At 38.9% G+C, this 24,954-nt stretch overlaps 1 protein-coding gene across 1 annotated transcript in view; it reads left to right on the top strand.

Annotated features, from left to right (window-relative positions):
• Nucleotides 1-24,954, top strand: part of pkn2a (protein kinase N2a) — a gene marked incomplete in the record, with an annotated part of 88,484 nt that overhangs the window by 12,498 nt on the left and 51,032 nt on the right. Inside the window, 3 exon segments of the mRNA XM_037682162.1 lie at nt 11,029-11,193; nt 18,176-18,311; nt 21,560-21,714. Coding sequence (XP_037538090.1) covers nt 11,029-11,193; nt 18,176-18,311; nt 21,560-21,714 — 456 coding nt within the window.

Consider the following 24,954-nt stretch of genomic DNA (forward strand, 5'->3'; position numbering starts at 1 on the left):
ATACAAACTTGTTTTAACTGGCCATGAGGTAGTGCTCTGAAATATAAATGAAGTTTAGACAATTGTTGTTAAAACTACAAATAAATCGGTAAAATCGTTTTTTCATATAAGTATTGGCAGATTTCCCAAAATTAAGGAAATCTGGGCCAATAAATCGGCCGGCCTATTTATCGGTGCACCCCTAGGTAAGGCGCATTGGATTTTGGACCCTGCCCACTAGAAGCAGTACTGAATAGGGGTGCGAATCCCTCAGTGTCTGGTGATCCGATTCGATTCCGATTTTTTGGTGTCACGGTACGATTTAAAATCGATATATTTTTTTTTTTTTTTTTTTTTTTCCGATTCAGAAACGATTTTTCTATTGAAATGTTCATTAATTTAGGGGAGTGGTGGCGCAGAGGTTAGAGAGGTGGGCTTGTGATCCGAAGATCGCCGGTTCACGCCCCGGCCCCGACAGCATCAAAAATTGTGGGTGGGGTAGGTGAAACACTTGCCCCCACCCTCATTCGCCCCACTCTGGGCCCATGAGCAAGGCCCTTAACCCCCACCATGTGCTCCCTAAAAAAAAAACAGGTCTCTCTTGAAAATGAGTTCTCGTGGCTCAATGAGACTAACCTGGATAAATAAAGGCTAAAAAAAAATAAATAAATTGTTTCAATTATGTAGCTGACAAGCTGAAAAGATTAAACAATGTAAACCAATAGACCATTTATTTAAAAATCATTTTAGCTTCCTTACTGTATCAAATATTTTTGATTCATTTTATATTTATACCAAAAACAGGAAAAAATGTAGGAGCGCATAAAATTCTGTAACTTAAATTATCTGTGTTAGGTTAGCTTAGTTGCCTGAACTTTTCTTAAAAAAAAAAAAAAAAAAATCAAAATCTAGGAACAAATAATTCATCCATCCATCATCTTTATCCACTTCCACGGGGGTCACAGGTGCCCATATCAGCCATCACTGTGTGAGAGGTGGGGGACACCTGGACAGGTCTCCAGTCCATCACAGACAAATAATTAAAAATATACAAATACAAAAGTAAACAGACTTCAGCCTACCATACATTGTATATTAACCTTTAACTCAAAATAAAATACAGACTTCAGTTATTTTTAACCATATTCCTCTAACATTTATTATATTTTCAAAACTTAACCTAATATGAAATATACAGACTTCAGTCTTAACCATATTGATTCATATTTAGTAAATCTTTAACAAAATTTCAAAACCTGTGCAAGTTTGCACAAAACCCTCTTCTGAACTGTAATTTATAAACCATAAACTGTATCATTTAGAACTGGCTCCAGGAGATGCGTCTAATCTCTTCAACCTGTTAAAAAGACAAATTACATTAAGTTTGTTGTACAACTTGTCTATAAGTTTTAGTATAATAGAAATAACAGTTACCTTTGAGCTGCAGCTGCATCAGAGCTTCACCCATCCGTTGTTTCATGGTGAAGTTGTGGTGCTGCTTTATCGCAAAAAAAAAATCTACATGAAGGAATAATGTACATTGAATCAAGCGTATTAAAAATAAACCTGAACCCCTCACCTTCCACTGAGCTGTCTGATCGTAAATCCTTTGTGATACAGCAGGAGATGGAGAGGGAAACCTTCACTGCCTTTGGAGAAGCCTGGAAGTTTGTTGCAGAGTTCGCTGGTCGGCTGCTTCGCTTTCTTCTTCCGTGCATTTTGTCGTATTTCCAAAATACTGTACCGCAATTTTATTTTACACTTCTTGTAAACAACTGTGCTCTTGTGAAGCTCTGTTTTCCCCCGGAACATTGTAGGATCTGAAATGATTTTTAAAGACGAAGCAGTGGGTTGAATCGTGCTGTCTCCCTCCTCCAGGCTCCATTAAGATAAAGGGAGCTGGCTAACTAGCTTGCTGTACAGTGGCCTACATGGCTCAATTCTACGGCGGCCGAACAGGGAGTAGGAGCAGAAAAAATATAAAACTTAAATGTATTTTAATATTGATTTTTGGACCTTTTAGAAGCAATTCAGAATCGCCAGGACTAAGAATCTAGATTCATTTTAAAACAATTTTTTTCTGCACCCTTAGTACTGAAGTATATGGAAAAGCAACATGTACCGAGCTGAACCGAACTGAGCAGAGTCGAATGTTCAGAGCCGTCCCTATGGAAAAAGGGCATTAGTGTCCATATGCTATTTTCTCCTCATACTACATCAGGTAAACTGAGCTACAGTGCAAGCAAATGTTTTCAGAGCTGAAGGAGAATCCACCTCCTCGTTCTGTGCACAAGTCGTGACCTCTGTTTTACCTTTTAAATCGCCGCAGAACCTCTGTATGAGGGAATGTGCAAACTTTACTTTGCTTAAAGTGAGCACCTATAGACAGAAGGGGAGGTATTTCAAGGATTTGTGGAGGGAATTAAGAGGCCCATAAATTCCTAATCTTAGCAAATATAGGAGCAGATATAGTATTACAGCTTTGTCTGTTATAAAAATCAGTTTTGACTTAAATTTGATGGTATTTTCAAATTCAGGCCTTTTGCAAAATCTGTATCTTAATGATGTAGACAGTTGTGTGTGTGCGCGCGCGCATGTGTGTACGTGTGTATATATGTATGTATGTGTGGGTGTATGTGTTATGTTATATTACATTACACACACACAAACGCATACACGTCCCCCCCCCCCCACACACACACACACGCGCACAAACTTTTTTCAGTGCTGAAGTTCAGTGTGTTTTTCTTCTAAATTCACTGTTTTATGACATTTATTCACCCAATATCTCTTCTCATGTAGTAGATTATTAAAATATAAATAATTAAATAGGGAAATACCCAATATTTTTTTCATTCATTCAACCTTTATATACACAGGTTAGTCTCATTGAGCCACGAGGACTCATTTACAAGAGACCAGTTCCAGACAGACCATGTAAAGTACAGACAACAATGACAATAAAAAATAACTTACAGTAAAAATAAGGGGTGCGCCGATAAATCGGCAGGCCGATTTCCTTAATTTGTGAAATTGGAAATCGGCCGATACTTGAATGAGAAACCGATTTTACAGATTTTTTTTGTTTGTTTTAACAACAGTTGTCTAAACTTCATTTATATTTAAGAACACTACCTCATGGCCAGTTAAAACAAGTTTGTATTGTTTATAGGATATTGTTCAAGGGTATGTTTTCACTAAAATAATATTGGAAAATTGAAGGTGCACTGTGACCTTATAACACCTGACGGTGTCGCTTATGAAACAAAATCGGTATCGGCAAAAATGCAGTTAAAATAAAATTAGTTTTATAAAACAATAAATCATGGTGCCTTAAAACAAAGTACTAAAAACAAGAACATACTCACAAATTTCACAAGTATTGACAAATAAATAAGTTCCTTGAATGAGAGTAAATAGTCCTTTTTCTAAAATAAAATTGCTTCACAAAACAAAAAAACAAGCCCCCCCCCCCCCACACACACACACACACATACTAAAATTCACTCTAGAATTCATTATTGTTAAAGGAAATATAAAATTGTTGTAATTTGTGTCCTAAGAATTGTTTTACATTTTACATTCTACCTGGATTATTGAGCATGTATCAGGATTTGTGTCCTGTTCATTTCTTTGATGAAGGTCAAACTTGACTGACCATGATCAGAGATCCCCTGGTAAGTGAACGCATCATAGCTAAGCTTCTATGACACACAGCATTGCTTGGTGGGAAAGTTTGACTGATTAGATAAGACATTTAGCTGTATGCACTATGTGTTCGTTGTTTAAAGCCAAGGCGTTTTGTTTAGTCATGTATTGGCAGGAGCAAGCAGACCTCAGCAGTCAACAGACGGGAAGAATTGATCACAACTGTTCTTTTCAGCTTTCAGTCTATTTTTCACAAGACAATTTATATTAGGAATGTTGGCAACTTGTTGGGAAAACCAGTGGAGGCTTTATTCAGTGACCCAGAGACTGCTGGTACAGTTAGCAATGTTAAATGTGCTAATGATGCTAGTAACAATAAAAGCAGATAAAATGTAGGCACAACAATATTTACTGTAGAACTGCACAGTGCATTCTCCTGTCTGACCGTGTGACACATCCTCTGTTCTTAATATATTTAATTCATGACTAAATGATTAAAATAAAAAAATATTAAGCATATTTAACCTTCAATATATAACAGGTGTAACATTAAGCATGTATTTTGTTTTTTCTTTCTTAAATAATATTTTTGAAAAAACTGAATTACTTTGTTCAGGTTTTGGAGGGTAAACGATTTTCTGAAATTATTCAGGAATTCATATTTCATTTTAGTTGAATTTATTTAAAAAAAAATTGCTGTAATTTTATTTTTTCAAGATGGAACAGGTAATCTAACTTAAGTCAGGTCCTCTGGACGGATTCTTCTACAAGAAGAGTCCGTCCAGAGGACCTGACTTAACCTTGTTAGATTTTTCTACATGAATTATTGAGCATGCATCAGGACATTAAACAGTTTATTTTAAAATTAATCTGAGATTTTGAAAATAATATCAAAGATTAATCACTGAGGCTAAAATAACCTGAAATGTTCCAGAAACTGTTGAACATTAAGTTCTTTTCTATACAGGAAACTATGGATGCTCGATATTATCGGCATGGTATCGGTATCGGCCGATATTAGTATTAAAGTTAAATATCGGACATCGGCCATTCCATCAAAATAACTCACCGATATAAAAGACGCTGTTTTTGTATGACAACCCAGTGACAAGGATGCGTGCAGCGGCAGCACAATGTGATGTCTCACATGCCTACCTGATCTCACGGCGGAGAGGAACACTCAAAATGTCGGCAGTGTGGAAGTTTTATTTTTCGTTGAGGATGTTGGATTCTGAAGATTTTTGGATTAGGTTGAGCCTCGCTACATCGTCTCCAGTCTGAGATATTTTTCCGACATAACCTTCCTCGAGTTACAAGCCGTCATTTCCGACGTCATTGAGAAGCCGATAGTACATCTTATTGGGTGAATTTTACCACAGACATTTGTACGTCGTGTTAGCCCCGTTAGCATGATTAGTCTTACGGCACAATGGATAGACAAAAACTTTGAACTTTAAATGGCTGTCCTTCATGCACAAGAGTGCAGAGGATCCCTCACTGCAGCTAGGAACCTAGAACAAGCCTCCACAAGTGAGTCAGCATCGCAGGTGACTAATGCTAATAAATAACATTTAACACTTTTCATTTAATAGAAGTCAAAGTACTATGCACATCATATGGCTGTTACTGAATATATGTTGCCAGCTCTTACAGATGTTACACAATTTTTGTAGCAAATAAGCCTAAATAATTATAATATTAATAATAATATATTAATAGTATTAATAATTAATATAATAATTATATTAATAATATGTTCCGACAAAGGAAAGTTTATAAAATATTGGTTATCAGCCAAATAAGTTTTAACACATCTTTCATCCCTACAGGAAACGTTTCTAACTCCAAATTGTTTCATTAAATACCAGCAGCCTGTTTACATCCGGCAGAGAGAATTTATTGAAAATTTCTGTTAAAAAAAAAAAAAAGTAAATGTATTTTCTTTTTAACTTTTATGACCACTACATTCTTTATGGGTAAGAACTGAATGTTGCTGTCGTCAAAAAGTATTTCACATTGTGTTGAGCAGGAGTGTGAAAGCTTTCTGGCAGTCTTGTCACTTAGCAATTTATCCAACTTTAATCTTGTTAATGCAACAGAATATTAGTTGTTGTTGTTTTTTTTTTCTTCATTTATACAGTAATAAAAATGTTTTCTGTAAATTATAATAATAAAGTGTTGTGTTGTCATCATTTATGTTTCTCTAAGAGAAATTTAGGACCCAACTAAATCTGCATCAGCTGGTCAGAGCCACACAAAAATTAGGAATTGGTATCAGCCCACAAAACCATTATCAGTACATCTCTAGCCCTCTTCACATTCTGCAGTTCTAGCTATCATAAAGCGCTTGTACATATCAACTGTTAACTTGATAAAATATAATCTTGATACTAAAGCAGGTCATGTTGTACAAAGTAAGATTTGATAAATGCTGAACTGAATTTTTTTTTTTGCATCACAATCAAATAACTGGCAGAGATATCATTCCAGTAATAAATTAAAATTAAGAGCTGGTTGTGATCCTCTTGAAAAGGGAGGAGGAGGAAAAAGAGACAGCTGTGGATGTGACTGGGGAAAAAGATGTTGGTTAAGCAATAGTTAAACAGAACAATTTCCCCAGAACTTTTATCACCTTGCTTCATATTGGTCACAGGTCGTTTTTGGTTGCGAGTGTGCTAAACTGTCTCTGTCACAATGAACAACCACAGATTCAAGCTCACTATCAAAATGGTTTTAAGATTCTTTAACAAGAAAAGATTTTGTCCATCACTGACAAAAAAATTGCACAGTGTGAACTTAGTTAAACAGTTCTTATAACCCTCTAAAAGCCCCAATAAATGTTTTGTGTGAAAGCTATAGTTGGGGTTAGTTGAACTGGATTTCTTAAAGAAACCCTGGATATGTTGAACTTGCTTCATAATACAAGCTTCCCCATGGCCTTCTAGGCTGCTGCTTGGATAAATGCTCTCATTGCCTGGCCTGTCAGATTAGATTGGCACTGGCAGCCATATGGAATAGGAATCTTTATGCACCTCATGACTCGATTACGTTTCAGAGGGCTATGATGCAATTATCAAATTATTTTTTGTTATTTTCAGTTATCTGCGATTATCAGGACAGTAAATAAATGCCTGGATGCAGCTGGCAGGCTTATGTTTTTTTTTTTTTCATTCAACCTTTATTTAGACGGGTAAATCCCATTGAGCCTCGAGGACTCATGTACAAGAGAGACCTGATTTCAACAAAGAATGATGATAACAATGGACAACGGCAACAACAATAATCAGTTATAAAAAGTCATACTCCAGGTTTTTTTTTTTTTTTACAAATGGGATGGCTAAAAGAAAAAGGTAACACAAAAACAGCTAGATTCTAAGGCGAATGTAGAAAACTAAAAACGGGAACATGTCTGCATTGGTCCCTGCCAGGAGTCCAACAGATTCTTAAAGCCACTTAGAGGTCAAGGTCGAGAGCTTCAATTGTTTTTGTAAGGTATTCCAGGAAACAGGAGCGGAGTAGGAGAAGGCCCTCTTGCCTAGTTCAGTCCTCATTGAGGGAACACTGCAGGTAATAATGTCCTGAGAGTGCACGCCGTAGCTGCACTCACGCAGAGACATGCCTGACATATGACATATCCAAAGCATTGTGGAATAGAAATAAAAATTTAAAGAACTGACATGATTATGAATCATTTTACATAAATAAACATTAATTTTATATGTTTATGCATAATCAAGCCTGAACAATAACAAATAGTATGAAAAAGAACCTTATTGATATCAAACTGCTGACCAACAGGTACAGTAGCATAGATGTTAACTAAACTTTGAAAAAGCTATAGAAAATCTTGTGATTAGCATGTTTGTCACTAAAATGTCTGCACAAATCAAACACTTCAGTAATTACTAAAGCCAGTCATAACTTCAGCTGTTATTTAGACATACAGAATATCCTTGGGTTCAGTAAATAAAATATGGAAAAATGCAAAAACACTACCATGTTTCAACTACAGCAGATTCAGCATCTCTACTAGGACAAAGCATTGCTCAGCAACTACTTTGATGACTCTCTTAACGTGACACCGCAGATTAAAATAAAATTTTGTCATTTGAAAATTGATTCAGAATGTTTTATATATTCTTATGGGTCAAAAAATGGATTATAAACTCCGCCCGTTATAAACATGTCTTGGTTGGTTTGCAGTTGTGCCTTACTCCTCACCATTTAATGATGATTGATTGAGCAGAGCTCTGTAACATGTTTAAAGCTTGGGACTTTGTTTTTAAACCGAACCGTGTTTTAAACTTCTCACCATGTTATCCCATACCTGTCTGGTGTGTTTCCTGATCTTCATGATGCTTTTTCACTAAAGGTCTGTTACAAACTGAGGCCTTCACAGAACAGCTGGATTTTTACTGAGACTAAATTACACACAGGTGGACTCCATTTACTGATTAGGCAAGGAAAGCACAATAATAATAACAACAATAATGCGTTATGTGTTTTCATCGTTGTATGTTCCCATACAATGGCAAAATTGTCTCTCTGCATTTAACCCATCCACCCCTGGGTGGAGCAGTGGGCAGCTATGGAAGGCACCTGGGGAATAGTTGGGGATAGGGTGTCCTGCTCAGAGACACCACGAGATGTGCAATGACTGGAGATCGAACCTGGGACTTTCAGGTCCTGAGTCGGCTGTCCTGCCTCTACCATCTCGGCCATTTGGTTGGACTGAATTTTAATTAAAAGTATCAGATTAAAGGAGGCTGAATGCAAATGCATGCCACATTGTTCAAATTGTATTTGCAAAAATTTAAAACCATATGTCATTTTTCTTCTACTTCACAATCATGAGCTACTTTATGGTAATCTGTCACAGAAAATCCAAGTAAAACACTTAAGTTTGTGGTTACAACGTGACTATTGGTATGTGGAAAAGTTCAAGGCTTTGTGACTGCAGCTGCATTACGTTCACCACCCGGCTGGACTAAAGCCAGCAGTAGAGAGGAAGTGGGCACGGTCCTTCATCAAGTCGATGTAAATATGAATGGAAGTTGGTGTTTTACAGCGACACGCCTACAGCAATGACACAAGATGAGCAGCATCCAATGTAATCTACCTTAACAGAATGCATAAGCTTCTTATTTTGCTTTGCGTTAACACCTCTTGGAGTTTTAGTGGTGTGTTTTGAGTGTCTCCTTTATCACACAAGTTGCTCTCTGGGGAGGAAGTAGCCGAAGACTGCCACTAAATTTAACTTGGTGTTAATTTTAAATGCAGTCCTCTCCCTGGAGTGAGATTATATCCCATTCTGGGCTGCTCTGACCTCAGAGCGAGAAGCTAAGAGGGATTTGGCTGTCTGTGCTCTGACGCTTTAGTTTTCCTGTTTGTCAATGGTCTGTGTGAGAAAACGCAAAGTGAGAGAGGTGGGGGAAAGAGGATTGCAGCTGAGTGAAAGACTGTGGGCAGAGCCTTGACTGGAGTACCCTCAACAATGTGAATGCAGATACTTGTTAGACCTCAGAACTTAATGTGTAAATGGTTTAGCTGGTCAGAATAACATGCATGAACTGGTTTGTTCAACTGATCTGAAGATGGATTTGGCTGAAACGGATGAAGTTAAGGTATGATAGAACAGTTAGGAAATCTTAGAGTCTTACACTTACACTCTTCTTTTAGCTCTTTGAATTGAAGCTGGTTGATTTAAATGTTTATCTTTGTAAAGTGAAACTAAGCAGATCTTGTCACAGTGCAGTGATGTACAGTATGTCTTGTCACGGCTTTAGGTACAAGTGTGGAACAGTTCAACAGAATGTTTTAGCATTTTTCACTCGCTTGGTAGGAATTTTTGGAAACTGAGTTTCTGTTTGCATGTTATAGGCTAAACAGAGTAATGTTTGTATAAATATCTTATAGATGTAACCAATAATAATTATTTAACCAAAAGGATATACTAACTACTTTAAATTTTAAATATTACCAAGTCAAAAATAATTGTATTGGTGAACTATGTTTTTTATTTGAAAGATGTAAATGCAACTGTTTGACCATCACCGTGAATTCACAATGATCCCTAAAGCTGCAGCAACTAGGAAGTTACTACTAATCCTCTTTAAGTTGAGGTGATGGTTTTAAGGATGCAGGTCACTGGTGAGTGAGAGCAGCGGTGAAAGCAAATATTAGAGCGAGCCTGAGTTCAAGTCTGCAGTGTTTGAGTGACGCCAAAGTTCTCATGTTGGACAAACAGTGCTGAGTCTCTGAGCGTCATCTTCAGTCAGGAGATCGCCTAAGTAATTAGCTTTTTCAGCCACTCCAGACAAGGGCTGATAAGCGAAGATGCTGAATACTCAACAGGCATTTAAATAAATAAAGCGTAGAAAATATTTCAGGCTAGGTCTGGTTAATTTTAATCTTTTTAAGGACAATCAACCGGAGGTTTTAATGAAACGTCTGTCTAAACTGGAAAAATGACACGACTTTGCAAATAAGTTGACATGCTTTGATTTGATTTTTTTTAAAGAACATGGTAATTTGGTTCAATCTGCACTTGATTATGATTTTTGAATTTTTGTTGATTCACTTTCATACAAGTAATTTTACTGACCTTTGTTCTTTTAATGTCAAAATTGTAACAAAATCTTGTTAATATTTTAAAAATTCATAAAAGATTACTCTTAAGAGAACAGCAGGTTTTTAGATGTTAACAAATGAAGTGGGAAAACCAGATAGTTTACTATTTAGGTTAAACTTTTTAACAAAAAGTGAACATGACAGAAGCAGCAGATAACAGAATCACAGTGAGATTACATCATTAAAGGGATGTATGTGCTGTCAATCAACTCAAGTAAAATGAGACATGTCTGTTGGCCTTTACTGCCATTTTCAGGCTATTTTGTTCCTTTATTTACCCTTGGGTGTAAAGATAAACTGCATGTAAACATTCAGCTAAAATGTGGATGGTCTTTTCACAGTGTTGATGGGGTGAATATCAAGAACACAAGCGGTTTCTGTTGCATGTAACAAAGTGATACGTCACTCATGGTTTTGAGCCTTTACAAAATTAACAAAGTTGTGAACATAGAATTGGTGCAAATGCAATGCAAATCAAGTTTTCAGCAAAGACAGTCAGAAAAATTAACTCATTTGAGAGGAGATGCGTTATTGCTGATCTGATCTTTTATTCTGACAAGATAATGGATCTCGTAGTAATATATTCGGTTTCTGTAATCTATTAAAAGGCTTTAGTTTTAATGAAGAGTTTTGTTTTTAGTTCATAATAAATGCAGAATCTCAGCATGTTGGTCTTTTGAGTCTTTCTTCATCCTGTTTCTGTCTTCCTTCTCCCTTGCTGACCCCTAATGACTCGTGATTCCTAAATACTTTCCTCACTGTTTCCAACAGGGGGATACCAGGGGCCAGCTGGTGTCCGAGAGACTCGGTTTGGGTAACAACTTGGACCTGTCAGATACGATGGTCCAGCAGAAGCTGGATGAGATCAAGGAGCAGATCCGCCGCGAGATCCGCAAGGAGTTAAAGATCAAGGAAGGAGCGGAGAACCTGCGCAAGGTAATACCTAGGGGTGGGCGTTATGGCTCAAATATAATATCGTGATATTTCAGAGCATTCTGACAATAACAATATTTTTTGTGATATAACCAAAAATAAAAACTAGAAATCATAGTTATTTATTTGACAAAATTAACATGTTGCTTTGCAGTATTGTATAAAATATAAAATTAATGAAAGGGGTCATTTTACTGAAATTAATTTATTTAGTAAAGTACTCAATCTCCCAAGTATAAAAATAAAAATGACCCTTATGTTATTTAGATTGAAAAAGTCTGCACAAAATATAGATCAACAAAATCCACCACAAAAACTAAAGTGCAGGTGAAGTCTCCCAAAATAACTTAAAAAAAAATTAAGCTTAAGATCTGTTGAGCATAAATGTAACATACAACAAAATATATGTTTCCTTTAAATGAGCTATAACTTCCAGAACTTGTAACAAGGTGATCAGCTGACTCTGAAGCTTGTGGAGTTTCAGCTTCCTCTGTTCCTGCAGGAATGATTCATTTCTCTGATGCTCTGTCTTTCATCACCTGACTCTGTTCTTGGTCCATGGACTGTGGAACTCAAGAAACAGACCTGCGCGTGTTTGTACCGGCAATTTAGAGCGGGGGAGACGCAGCCCGCACCAGCAGCGGGGGGGGAGGGGAGAGACAGTTGAGTTGTTTTTAGCTTTTTAGCTAGCTAGGATTGCGCACAACTAATTAGCGTTACACCAGCACAGACAGGTGGGGGGGGGGGGGGGGGGGTGCGCAATTCGGTTTGGTCATTCGGCGCGCTCAGTTCTGTTAAAAGGGGCGGTGTGCCCTAACGTATTGCGTCATGAAATTGGCACATCGTGATATCATTTATTTGCCCAGGCAAGCCTTTTTTTACCGGTATTATCGTGTGAACGATATGATATGGCCCAGCCCTAGTAATACCAATAACCATTTTACAGTATTAACTATTTTATGATTGTTTTAAGGAGGTACAAGTAGCACTTAATACTTTAGTATAGATTGTTCACAGCTGCCTTTCTTTCATATCTAAGAGCTGAAATTATATTTCATTGTGCCTGTAAATTGTCCCGCTCATATTCAATATGCATATGAATATGAGCAATTTATTGCAACACATTTTAACAATGAGTAATGAAACAGTTCTCTCTTTTGTAAAAGTGCTTCACATATAAACTTAAAAATTACACTATTATAGTACATAAAATATAATGTGACAATATTGCTGTGTTTGTTGTGTTGTTTTGTTGACAATGACTTTTATTATTTTACTGTATGGACAGTGTTCAGCTTAGGGATGCACTGATCCACTTTTTTTTTAATTTTTTTTTTTACTTCTGATCCCAATACCTAAATCTGGATATCTGCTGATACAGATACCGTTCCGATATCATCATCATTATTGATTTTATATGAAGCTGTAATAAACTCCTCTACAGGCAAGTACGATTTGTACATATATACTCATACATGTCCAAAAAAGCAACTTGAGGCATGTATAAGGTCAGAAAAGGAAGTCAGAAAAAACAGAAATCATGTTAATAGGAAAAATCCAATGCCTAAAATAAATACGCAACTGTAAGGGTTTCAGATTGACTGTCAGTATTTATTAAAACCAGGACAGATGAACATAAAGGGTCAACTTCTGTAACAACTATCTCTTTCCAAATAAAATGCAAAAGGAGCAACAAATCAAGGTTTTCAAAATCTTAAGTTTTCTACAACTGATATTGGTTGGTCATCAATTACGATGACGTTCAGCAACTTCTCGGTAATCCCTTTAGCTTTCACATTGTCCAGTGGAAGTTTACCTTGCTGCTGGAACAACTCCAGAAGTGATTTCTGCCAGCTCCTTTCGTCTTTCTCCTGCCTGGCTAAACAATCCTTGTGCTTTTTAATGTGGTGCTTTTTCAAATATTTGATTAAGTTTGTTGTATTGTAGGTCTCAACGGAACTTCCTCCTCTCAGTACAGCAGCTCTGCAGACATTGCATGTTGTTGTCTTGCTTTGTGGTGTTTCTAGTGTAAAATACTTCCACACAGCGGACATCTTGTGATGGAAAGTTGGTTAGCCGTTAGCAACTGTGCTGCTCTACTCACGTTGTAGCTGGTTGCAAACTATGAAATGGATTTCCTGAATGTGAGGCGGGTCTTATTACTTTGGGTTTCATGAGACACTCTTCCATTCAGGAAATCCATTTCACAGTTTGAAGACTCAGACAAAGCTGGGATAACACATATTTTTATGTTTTCTTAAAGTGCCTCTTTAATTCCTCACATACAGCTACAAAGTCTTAGATACATTCATTTCTTGCTACAATAAATGTCTTCATGTGGTTGAGTTAGCTAAAGTGCTAAGGTAACGTTGGCTTGCTCCTTTTAATTTTAAATGGATACAGCAGATTTTTTGCCTCTGCTCTCTGTGTTTCATGTCCCCACCATCCCCTCTTATCAGCTACAACAGGAGTCTACTTCAGCCAGAATAGTCACGTTCATTGCGATAGCCATAAACCGTAGAAAAAAGTTCACATTAAAAATTTGTGCCTCGTTTGACAGTCTACAATGCATTCCATTTTTTTTATGTCCAATTAAATCTTTGTGTTTTCTGCATTGTAAAACAATAGGACCCTAGATATTTCATAGGACTTTGCATTTCAGTAATTTGCAATGTATGTCTATTTACATAGAATTATGTTTACCGTATTTTCCAGCATATGAGTCGCTTTGGAGTGCAAGTCGCATCAGTCGAAAAAGCATCATGAATAAGAAAAAACATAAGTCCCTTTGGCATATAAGTCACATTTATTATGCGTCACCGCTGATCCACCGCGTTTATCATGCATTTATTTAATGGTCAAAACAGCTTAATTTTGCCTGGGTGGCACAGCGCCATCTATCCATCCATTCATCCAACCATCCATCATCCATCCATCGGAGGCGCAAGCTGTCCAGCGTTACTGCGCCTGCACCAACTGAGTGAAGCGAGCGGGCACGGGAGAACTCGCTGTTGCATTTCTTCAAAATTTAAGTCAGTCAAAAATTACATTATGAATATTGGGAAAAAAACGGGCATAAGTCACTTCGGTGCATAAATCGCAGGACTGACAAATTATGCAACAAAAAAAAGCTGCAACTTATACGCCGGAAAATATGGTATTTCCAAGCCCAAATAGTGGCAGCAGAAGGTGGGCCTGTGATCGGAAGATAGCTGATTCAGCTCCCGGTACCAACAGCATCAAAATGTGGGTGGGATGGTGAAGCACCCACACCTGCCTCCACCCTCATCTGCCCCACTCTGGGCCCCTGAGCAAGGCCCTTAACCCCCACCATCTGCTTCCCCGGGTTCCCTAGATAGCAGCTCTCTGCTCCACACAGAGGCTGTGGTAGCTCGGTGGTCTGTTGTTGCATCAGGAAGGGCATCCAGTGTAAAACCCATTGCCAAATCTTTGTGCGATTTAGTTCACTGTGGCGACCCCTGAAGAAGGGAGTAGCTGGGAATTTTTTTTATTATATGCAGCGAGGAAAGTAAGTATTTGAACACCCTGCGACTTTGCAAGTTCTCCCACTTAGAAATCATGGAGGGGTCTGAAATTTTCATCTTAAGTGCATGTCCACTGTGAGAGACATAATCTAAAAAACAAATCAGGAAATCACAATGTATGATTTTTTTTAAATAATTTATTTGTGTGTTACTGCTGCAAATAAGTATTTGAACGCCTGTGAAAATCAAAGTTAATATTTGGTACAGTAGTGTCTGTTTTCAATTACAGAGGTCAAATGTTTCCTGTAGTTTGTCACCAGGTCTGCTCACACTGCAGCAGATCTTCTCTCGATCAGCCAGGTTTCTGGGCTGTCATTAAGAAACACGGAGTTTGAGCTCCCTCCAAAAATTTTCTATAGGGTTTAGGTCTGGAGACTGGCTAGGCCACTCCAGAACCTTGATATGCTTCTTACAGAGCCACTCCTTGGTTCTCCTGGCTGTGTGCTTCAGGTCATTGTCATGTTGGAAGATCTAGCCACAACCCATCTTCAATGCTCAGACTGAAGGAAGGAGGTTGTTCTCCAAAATCTCACAATACATGGCCCCGGTCATCCTCTCCTTAATACAGTGCAGTTGTCCTGTCCCATGTGCAGAAAAACACCCCCAAAGCATGATGCTTCCACCCCCATGCTTCACAATAGGGATGGTGTTTTTGGGATGGTACTCATCATTCTTCGTCCTCCAAACACAGCAAGTGTATTTAAGACCAAAAAGTTCTATTTTGGTCTCATCTAACCACATAACTTTCTCCCATGACTCCTCTGGATCATCCAAATGGTCATGGGCAAACTTAAGACGGGCCTGGATGTGTGCTGATTTAAGCAGGGGAACCCTCCGTGCCATGCATGATTTTAAACTATGCCGTCTTAGTTTATTACCCACAGTAACCTTGGAAACAGTGGTGCCAGCTCTCTTCGGGTCATTGACCAGCTCCTCCCGTGTAGTTCTGGGCTGATTCCTCACCTTTCTTAGGATCATTGATACGCCATGATGTGAGATCTTGCATGGAGCCCCAGTCCAAGGGAGATTGACAGTCATGTTTAGCTTCTTCCATTTTCTAATAGTTGCTCCAACACTTGATCTTTTTTCACCAAGCTGCTTGACAATTGCCCTGTAGCTCTTTCCAGCCTTGTGGAGGTCTACAGTTTTGTCTCTGGTGTCTTTGGACAGCTCTTTGGTCTTAGCCATGTTAGTAGTTGGAGTCTTACTGATTGTGTGAGGTGGACAGGTGTCTTTATGCAGCTAAAGACCTTAAACAGGTGCTTCTAGTTTAGAATAATAAGTGGAGTGGAGCTGGACTTTTTAGAGGCGGACTAATAGGTCTTTGAGGGCCAGAATGGTTACTGATTGGCAGGTGTTCAAATACTTATTTGCAGCAGTAACACACAAATAAATTATTTAAAAATCATACATTGTTATTAGGGATGGGGGCCGATCCGATCCAGTATCGGTATTGGCCTCCGATACCAGCATAATTTACGTATCGGTTTTTCAGATCCTCCTGCCGATATTTCCGATCCATGTTGGATGTTGGCTTCAAACTATGGAATGGATTTCCTGAACGGCGGCGTGTGTCATGAACCCAGATTAATAAGACCCGCCTCACATTTAGGAAATCCAGTTCATAGTTTGCAGCCAGCTACAACGTGAGGACTGAGTTAGCAGCACTGTGGCTAACAGCTAACACACTTTTCATCTAAACATGTCCGCTGTGTGGAAGTATTTTACACTAAACACCACAAAGCAATGCAGCAACGTGCAATGTCTGCAGAGCCATAGCGCCACATTAAACCACGTTAAAGTTAGTTTTACGATGGACATTCGAGCTCCGTGGCTTCAGCGGGGCGCTACTCTTTGGTCAAAGCGGAAAGAGGCGACTCGACCTCGGCCAGCCTCGTCCAATCTGCCCCGCCCAGTCTGCCCGTCTCCGAGGAGGGACAGACTGAGCACGGCTGCCCCAAATCAGACTGCTTGCTTCGGATTGAACAAGAAGAAGACCTCGCTGAAGCCCCGGAGCTCAAATGTTTTACAGAGAAGTTGCTAAACTTCATCATAATTAATGACCAACCACTATCAGTTGTAGAAAACGAAGGATTTCTCAGCTTGATACTTACAGTCAATATATAGTTTACCCTCCAGGAGATATTTATCAGTACAACAGTAAACAATCATAAAAAACATATGATTTGAAAATTATATTAAAAACAAAAACAGCTACATTATAAAGTGATGTAAAATACTAAAAACAGGAACATGTCTGTTGGTTTATGTCATGAACTTAGCAGATGTTTGAAGCCATTTAACATTTTATTTTATTCATTTGTTCATTCATTTAAATGAAACAAATTTTTTTTTTTAAATCATCAAAAAGAAAACATTGAATGAGAAGAGTGCAGAAAGAAGAAAAAAATCTTATATCTGCCCCTTATTAAAAATAAAATAACTAAACAATCACTTAAGTAAATCACTTTAATATCCACTTTAAAACTAGGATAAAAAAAAAAACATGTTTTGTGTTAGCAGGATTTAATTCTAACTTTAAAACTTATCCAACATTAATAAAACTTACCTCAAGTTGCCTTTTTGGACATGCATGCATGTATTTGTACAAATTGTACTTGAGAGGAGATTATTACAGCCTCATATAAAATCAATAATGATCATGATATCGGAACTGGATCAGTATCGGCCGATACTCAGAGTTAGGTATTGGGATCGGATCGGAAGTAAAAAAATGTGGATCGGTGCATCCCTAATTGTGATTTCCTGATTTTTTTAAATTTATTTTTTATTTAGATTATGTTTTTATTTAGATTATGTCTCTCACAGTGGACATGCACCTAAGATGAAAATTTCAGACCCTTCCATGATTTGTAAGTTGGAGAATTTGCAAAGTTGCAGGATGTTCAAATACTTATTTTCCTCACTGTGTGTATATATATATATTTTTTATTTATTTATTTTTTTTTTTTTTTTGCTATGTGTTGTCATCATTGCATGTTCCCATACAATGATGAAATTATTTTAGTTCTCTGCATTTAACCCATCACACATGAGAGGCACCCAGGTGGAACATCGGGCAGTTATGTCAGCATCCGGGGAGCAATTATGGATTATGTGCTCCTAATATTAGGGAATAATTAGGGAATATTTCTGCTGACATAAACGTGTTGAGAAAAATTATTAGTGGTCCACACCAGTAAGATAATGTTTCATAGTTTTGCACAGAACCTCACTTTATGACCAAAACAAAACCTTTAATTCCCTTTAAGACATGAAAATACATGAATGACGAGGCTCTACTGGTGTCCCAAATTAAACTTTTCTTTCAGTGGCAGAAGACTCATTAACACCAGAAATCTAAGCTTTATACGTACGACCTGTTTAGTTTAATTTGAATCTGTAATGCTGACTTTACCCGTCATGTCTGCTCTCCTCAGGTTACCACAGACAAAAAGAGCCTGGCTTATGTCGACAACATGCTCAAGAAATCTAACAAGAAGGTTGTAGAGCTTCACCAGGAGCTACAAGAACTGAATGCACATATTGTGGTCAAGGACCCAGAAGAACTTCTAGGTAATCACAGAGACAAAAACACCGCCTCTGTTGTAATTTTTACAGTTTCTGACCTGTATGTTTTACATGCAGCTAAAAATAAATGTAAAAACCGCTAAACATACAGTGATAATTGAGTTCCACTCTTGTTTAGAGTCTCTCTGTTGTGTTAGACTGTTAGCTGGTATTTTTTGTGTAAACTGCATGACTAAGTAAATTATTTTGGTTTCAGAACACCTATATAAACACACAAATACAAACACACAATGTCCACACTGAGTGTTTGGAGGTGACTCACTCCAGAGGCTGACATTGTTGCGCGCCACATTCCTGCGTTGGTTCCAATGAGCTGTCGATTGTTCCCCTCCGGCTGTTGAAAATCCTCTCCTGTGCATTTGCTAACAACAGTGGAATTTGAAGAAGGTTAACCTCAACAGCTGGAAGCTTTCAGTATCCCTTTTGTTCCAGCTGTTGCCTTATGGGGTAGTTGTTGGTGGCAGCTGTCTGAATGAGTTCAGGAAGCAAACTAATATTATTTGCTTGCCTGCTGCCATCACATTCCCTCGGTTCAGTTGGTTTTAGGAAGTAGTTGAGGAGAGATGTGTGCATGTGTGTGCATGCTCTTAGAGGGAAGGCAGATTGTCTTGCTAAATTGTTATCTTAAGTGGAAACAAGTTTAGCCTGACTTTGTGACCTCCTATTTAGTGGAAAAGGAGCTTTCTATTTAGGTGACGCCATTCCAGTGGAATGTTGCTGGTCATGGCTAAAAGATGAAGAGGGGCTGAACCTCTGCTGCTCAGACATGAAACAACTTCTTGAATTATGCTCAGCTCTTGAGTCCACAAGAGACGGCACTTGTTTCCCGAATTAGTAAAAGGGAGTCGCTCTGCTTCTGCAAGCAGCCATGATGTGCGTTTGCTCCAGAAACAGGTTGATGGGGGTCTGGTTCTTCTTCACTTCACTCAGCTGAAGCCAGGAATAAAGTTACTGGAAATTAGCAGCTTCAGTGCAACCATCAGTCAGGTTTCTTTGTCACGTATGATGTCATTCGTAAAGACAGTTTGCACGGGATCCGCGCCGTTGAAGCTGCTTTCGCTTCAACCACTCGGCACCTCTGGTGAGATAAACAGATTTAGGTCTGAGTCACCCATCCATGATGTCATTGCTTGGATAATCATGTTAGTCATTTTTGTCTTTGCATCAGATACAGATTGGATTCGTGTAGGAAGGGTTCCCCTACTCAGCTGTCCAGCAGTGACATCATCCCTGCTGCTATTCGGTAGTTCTGTGTTATCCTGTAGTCCAGCCTGGTCTAATCTGAGGGTGGGGGTCCTTTCATTCTTGGCTTGATGTTGGCTAAATGAAACCACACCCCCACACAGAAAGGAAAGCCCCTAATGGGTGAAACACCATGTTTTCTAGTTTTCCTTTATGACTGACTTGAGCTCTGCAGACTAAATTTTTTTATACAACAAATAGGTTTACTGAAAATCAGTTCAGCTTCAACCTTCTGTAACATTTGCACTTTGTTCCACAAGAATTTGATGAGGCTCCTCGGACTGATGAAGTCTTTTGGATGAAAGACAAAACGTTTCAACACAAAGAAACCGTCCAGAGGACCTGATGTGAATCAGAATGTCGACTAAACATATTAATGTCAACAAACTATTTTCACATTGTGTATTAGTCACACTATTCGTGGCAGCCCTATAGTTTAAGTGTCATTTTTAGAGGCTTCAACACATTCAGTGGGATTGATATTTATTATTAGAGGTCAGCTGAATTGGGTTTTCAAGTAGCCAACACTAAACTTCAGATATCAATTCTGCTGATGACAGATTTATGAATTACAGCACTGTAATATTCATACACATTTCAATCTACAAAATTTAGGTGAAGAAAGTAAAGAACAGTTCTTGCTTTGATTTATCCCCAGAGATAACGACGTGCATCAGTTTGCCTTCTTACCTGTGTTACAATTTACTGAAAGCTGTAAATTTAAGTGTAAATGTACCTGTTTTCTCTTTTAAATTAAGATTTTTTTTTAAAAATATAACCAATTAAACATGTAAGGCTCCAAAAGATAAGAATTCAGATCTTGCAGATATTCCCGATAAATTTGATACTGTTTTTATTATTATTATTATTATTATTATTATTGTTATTATTATTATTAGTATAGTGTTTTGGTCAAGTTCCTTTGAGTTTTTTAGTAGTGTATTAAAAAAATCTGTTCCTGTATGAGTCACCTTTGTTGTGGGGGTTAAGTTGTCAGAGGTGGGAAAACGCAGTGCTGCCCACAGATATGCCAGTCTTTAAATAAGCTTTGTTCAGATCAGACCATTATTTAAAATCTGGCAAAAATCTTTTATCCAAAATAATTTTTCAGTCAGTCTTTTGGTTAAAAGACTAAATGTTTCAACAAAGGAGAAATCCGTCCAGAGGATCTGACTCAACGTTGTTAGATTTATCTACCTGGATTATTGAGCATGCATCAGGATTAGATTACTATATAAATTATAATTATAGGAACTTAATGTATCCAAAGTCAATTCGTTAATTGCACAAATTCATTTATGTAAGCTCTGAAAACAAACTGACAAGTTAAGCCCAGAGCTTTTTTTTGCTCACTTCGTGTGTGTGTGTGTGTGTGTGAAAGTTTTGTCCTGTGATGTATAAATCAGTTTGGGAGGGATTTTTCTTTCACCTTTGAATTTAAGACGGAACACAACAAAACCCTCAGCTCATCCAGTAGTTGTTAGCTTTGTGTGTCCCGTGTGTGGCTATACGCTGAATACACATGCTTGTGTGAACAACAAGGTTGTTTGTTTTTGAGTCACTGTGTTATTTGGACAGATGGTAGTTTTGGATAAATCAAAAGGATCATGACATGGATTTTTCATTTTTACTGGGGATGTACCAGTTGATCGGCTCGTAACCAGATGTGGCCTTTTTTCCAGCAACAATACATTCAGTTCATCGTCTCTCCCTTTTACCATTTATCTAAAAGTTGTTGATTTTTTGGGGGGGGGGGGTGGGAGACAGTGACTAAAATTAGTCTTGTGCCATCAAACTACAGAAATTGAGACCAGCAAATTTTATTCGTGCTTTTTGTGACAGTTTTTTTTTTTTAAATATAATTTTGCTGAGGAGCATGACTGTAGTTTAAAAAATGAGTGTATACTCTGTTGTTCAGCCGACGAGTCAGATTTTTGTGTGTATTTTTGATGACTGTATGTTGCTAATTTGTTTTTATTTTCCAAACTTAGAAAGCCCCGTAACTCCAGATACCCCAAACAGTGAAGTACGAATGTGCACCAGCAGCAGCCGCCTTGCAGCCCTCAAACGACAGAATGACATCGAGCTGAAGGTGAAACAGGGCGCTGAGAACATGATTCTGATGTACTCCAACGGGTCCTCCAAGGTAAACTCAGCTCAGCTAACAGTCAGGATTTGGCCACTTTGTGTCACACAGCTAAACTTGTAAAATCAAGGGCAACGGTTAGATTTTAGGAAACTAATCCAGATTTACAGTTTTATTTTATTTTTTCATTATTCTGACTTGCTAGAATAGGATTACACCTCCCAAAGTGATAACTAAGGTTATTTTAACCAACACACTAGCTGATATCCATCCATTAATTTTCTTTACCTACTTCGTCCTTTCTGGGTCGTGAGGGTCACTGGTGCCCATGTCCACCAATCACTGTGCAAGAGGCAGGGGATACCAGGGTTGCATAGAGAGGCAAACAAGAAACAACAATTCAGTCTCACTCACCTAGGGACAATTTAGAGTTACAAATTCATTGGTAGACATGGCTCGGTCCTCGGGGCTATGTGCCGATCCGTGGCCTGGGTCCCTGGTGGTGCGGCTGCCTCCTGCTCCTGGATGGATGTACTGGAGCCTCCCTCCCCTTGTAGATCTCGGAGAATGGGGGTGCCTATTGGGGTCAGTGAGGGAGCTGACCCCCTGGGAGGGCATTGCCAACTCAGTTCTTCCTTCCCATCCCGACATCTTCCTCCGCCCACTCCATCACACCACCACTCAAGCAGGGCCTTGGGGTTCAGGTGCACTACTGAGCTGCGGGGAGGATCCTCCATCTCCATGGTTTGTGGAGACCTGGGCCCCAATTTTATTAAACAACCTAGACACACATATAACATTCTCACGACACATGCATATATAGGGTCTGGAGTGGGCACACGGTGGCATATAGGGGGTGGGATGTGCAATCATTCTCACCTCCGGGACCTGTGCCCACTCTCATATGTAGCATGTAGACATTTAGGGTTCTGGGCAAGGGTTGGGTAGGTGAACGGGCACTGCCTGCTCTCTGGGGAGGGGTGGGTCTGTGCCGGTCGCCGCCTCATCTCCCCCCCCCCCCCCCTTTTAAACGCATTATATAACAACATGCATCTGCACCTTATTTGGGTGGGAGGAGGGAGGAGTTTGGTCTTCCTGTTAATTATTTATATATATATATTTTTTTTTCCTTACACCCCTGTTCTCCATTTGACATTTGGGGTCGGGGAGGGGGGGTAGGCTGCCTGGTTGGGGTCTGAGCTGTGGGTGGGCATTGGGCCTTGGGGGGGCGATTGGGGGTGGGGCTGGTGCTCCGGTTCTCCCTGGGTTGTTTGGATCTTTTGATCAGGGTTCCTGGTTGCAATGACCGGCCCTTTGGCTGGGGTGGCTGCCGGGTTCTGGCAGTGGGGGGTCAACTGTGGTTGTGTGTGTGTGGTTGTTGGTGTATGGCAACGGTCGGGGGCGTGGCTTCGCTTTGATGAGGCGCTGGCTGGTCGGCTTGATGTGACATTCACGGTGGTGGGTGCTTTGTGTATGGGGAGGTGCATAGGTGGCATGCCGGGGCATCTCCGGGCCTGTGGTGTGGGGCTATCGGGGTGCCTGGTCCTTGGTGCACTGGGCCAGCCTTCCTCAGCTGCTGCTCCCTGTTGCTGTCATTTTGTGTCAGCGCTCCATTAAAGCGGAAGGAGTCGCCCACTAGAGGTTTGGAAGATGAAGTGTTTTCAGTGTAAAATGCTGCTCTGTTGGAACTGTTAAGAGTTAACAACATAGTTTTTGTTTAAAACGTATGGCTAAAACTACATTTGATATCTTTTGCACTGTTTTGCACTACAAGCAAGAAGCCTAATACTTGATTTGTTTATTATTTAAAAACTCTCTGGACCTAGTGGTGGAATTTTCTTAATTCAAAATATATGATGGCAAAAGAACACCCTATGCTTTTTTTTTTAACAAGTTTTATACCAAAAAACATATTGCGATATATATCATTATCGCCACCCTTCACAATACATATTGTGATATGAATTTTATGCCATATCACACATTCCTACCCCGGGGCTTGGTGTCCATGGCCGGATCTACTCTGGAGGGGCGGGTTGCTGGCGGGGCCTGTGGACTCGTCACTGCAGCCTCCTGGGGTTTCTGCATTGTAGTTACTGGGGGTCGCCCGGGGCTTCCCTTTGCTTCTCTCTCTGGGGGGTGCGAGTGTCCCTATTGGGGGACTCCCGGAGCTCTGGGCTTGGGGACCGCTGTGTGTCTGGTTCCGGTCTTTCCTGTGTTACCATCGTGTCCTGTGGTGACGGGTCTGTGGGTCCCCACATCCACTGTTGAACATTTTTATGGATGAACCTTATAGTGACAAACATGCTCACACAGGTGTTTAGAGTCAGGTGTTCATCAGATATACACTCAGTTGGGTTGTGGTGGCCACTAAATATATCTTCTATTACCATGTACTGTATAAAATACTTTCTAATGATGTTATAAGTATCATTATATATGTTGTTTGTTGTTGTGGTTTCTTGGTTTTGTCTTGTTTTTGTTTTTGTTTTTTTCCGCAGGTCTAGAGGCAGACTTCAATGATGTTGATTTGTATTCTCTTTATACCTCTCCCTCTCTCCTCTATTCCTATCTCCTTCTTTACCTTTTAACCCTTCTCTCACTTTTCTGCTTTGTTTTCTTTGTATAATTTAATAAGTATATTGTACTATTTATGAAGTTTACTATATACATATGTTCTCAGTCAGCGGACTGCTTGTAATTTCCAAGTTACTCAGTAGCCGATTCTTTCAGGAACTGCTTGAGTGGAACTTCCTCGTTCTCCTCATCCTTTTCCTTTTCATCAGACTTTGCAAAAGAGGCTCTTGCAGCATATTTAAGGCATGAATTAAAGAAGGAAAAAAAAGTTTTTAACTTTTTCTACACTTTATTTTTTTTTACTTTTTCTACTTTCTAAAAAAGTTTTAAATGAAGTTTTGTGTAAAAGGTTTGAACTATTAATTATAATCTGTTATACATAGCTCTTAAAATAACCTCAGTTTGAAGAAATAGTTTAATTCTGACAGAACTGCTGTTGACATTTACACTCATATTTATAGAATTTATATAAATAACTGTGTGATATTAAACCAACACTATGTAGAGGTTTATTACAAAAGCATTTGCATGAGCCACTATAAAGCTAAGTGCAGCTGTTTTAAGACTGCAACCAACCATTAACACATCAGTTATCATCGGTCTTAAAATTACCTTTATTCCTCCAAACTTTGAAAAATCTATCTACATCCAATAAGATAATAGTTGTTCATAATGTTTCTACAATCTCCACTTTAAAAAAAAATAATTATACACACACTATAT

Source organism: Nematolebias whitei, chromosome 9 (genome assembly GCF_014905685.2).
Source record: "Nematolebias whitei isolate Nwh7 chromosome 9, NemWhi1, whole genome shotgun sequence".
Classification (NCBI taxonomy): Eukaryota; Metazoa; Chordata; class Actinopteri; order Cyprinodontiformes; family Rivulidae; genus Nematolebias; species Nematolebias whitei.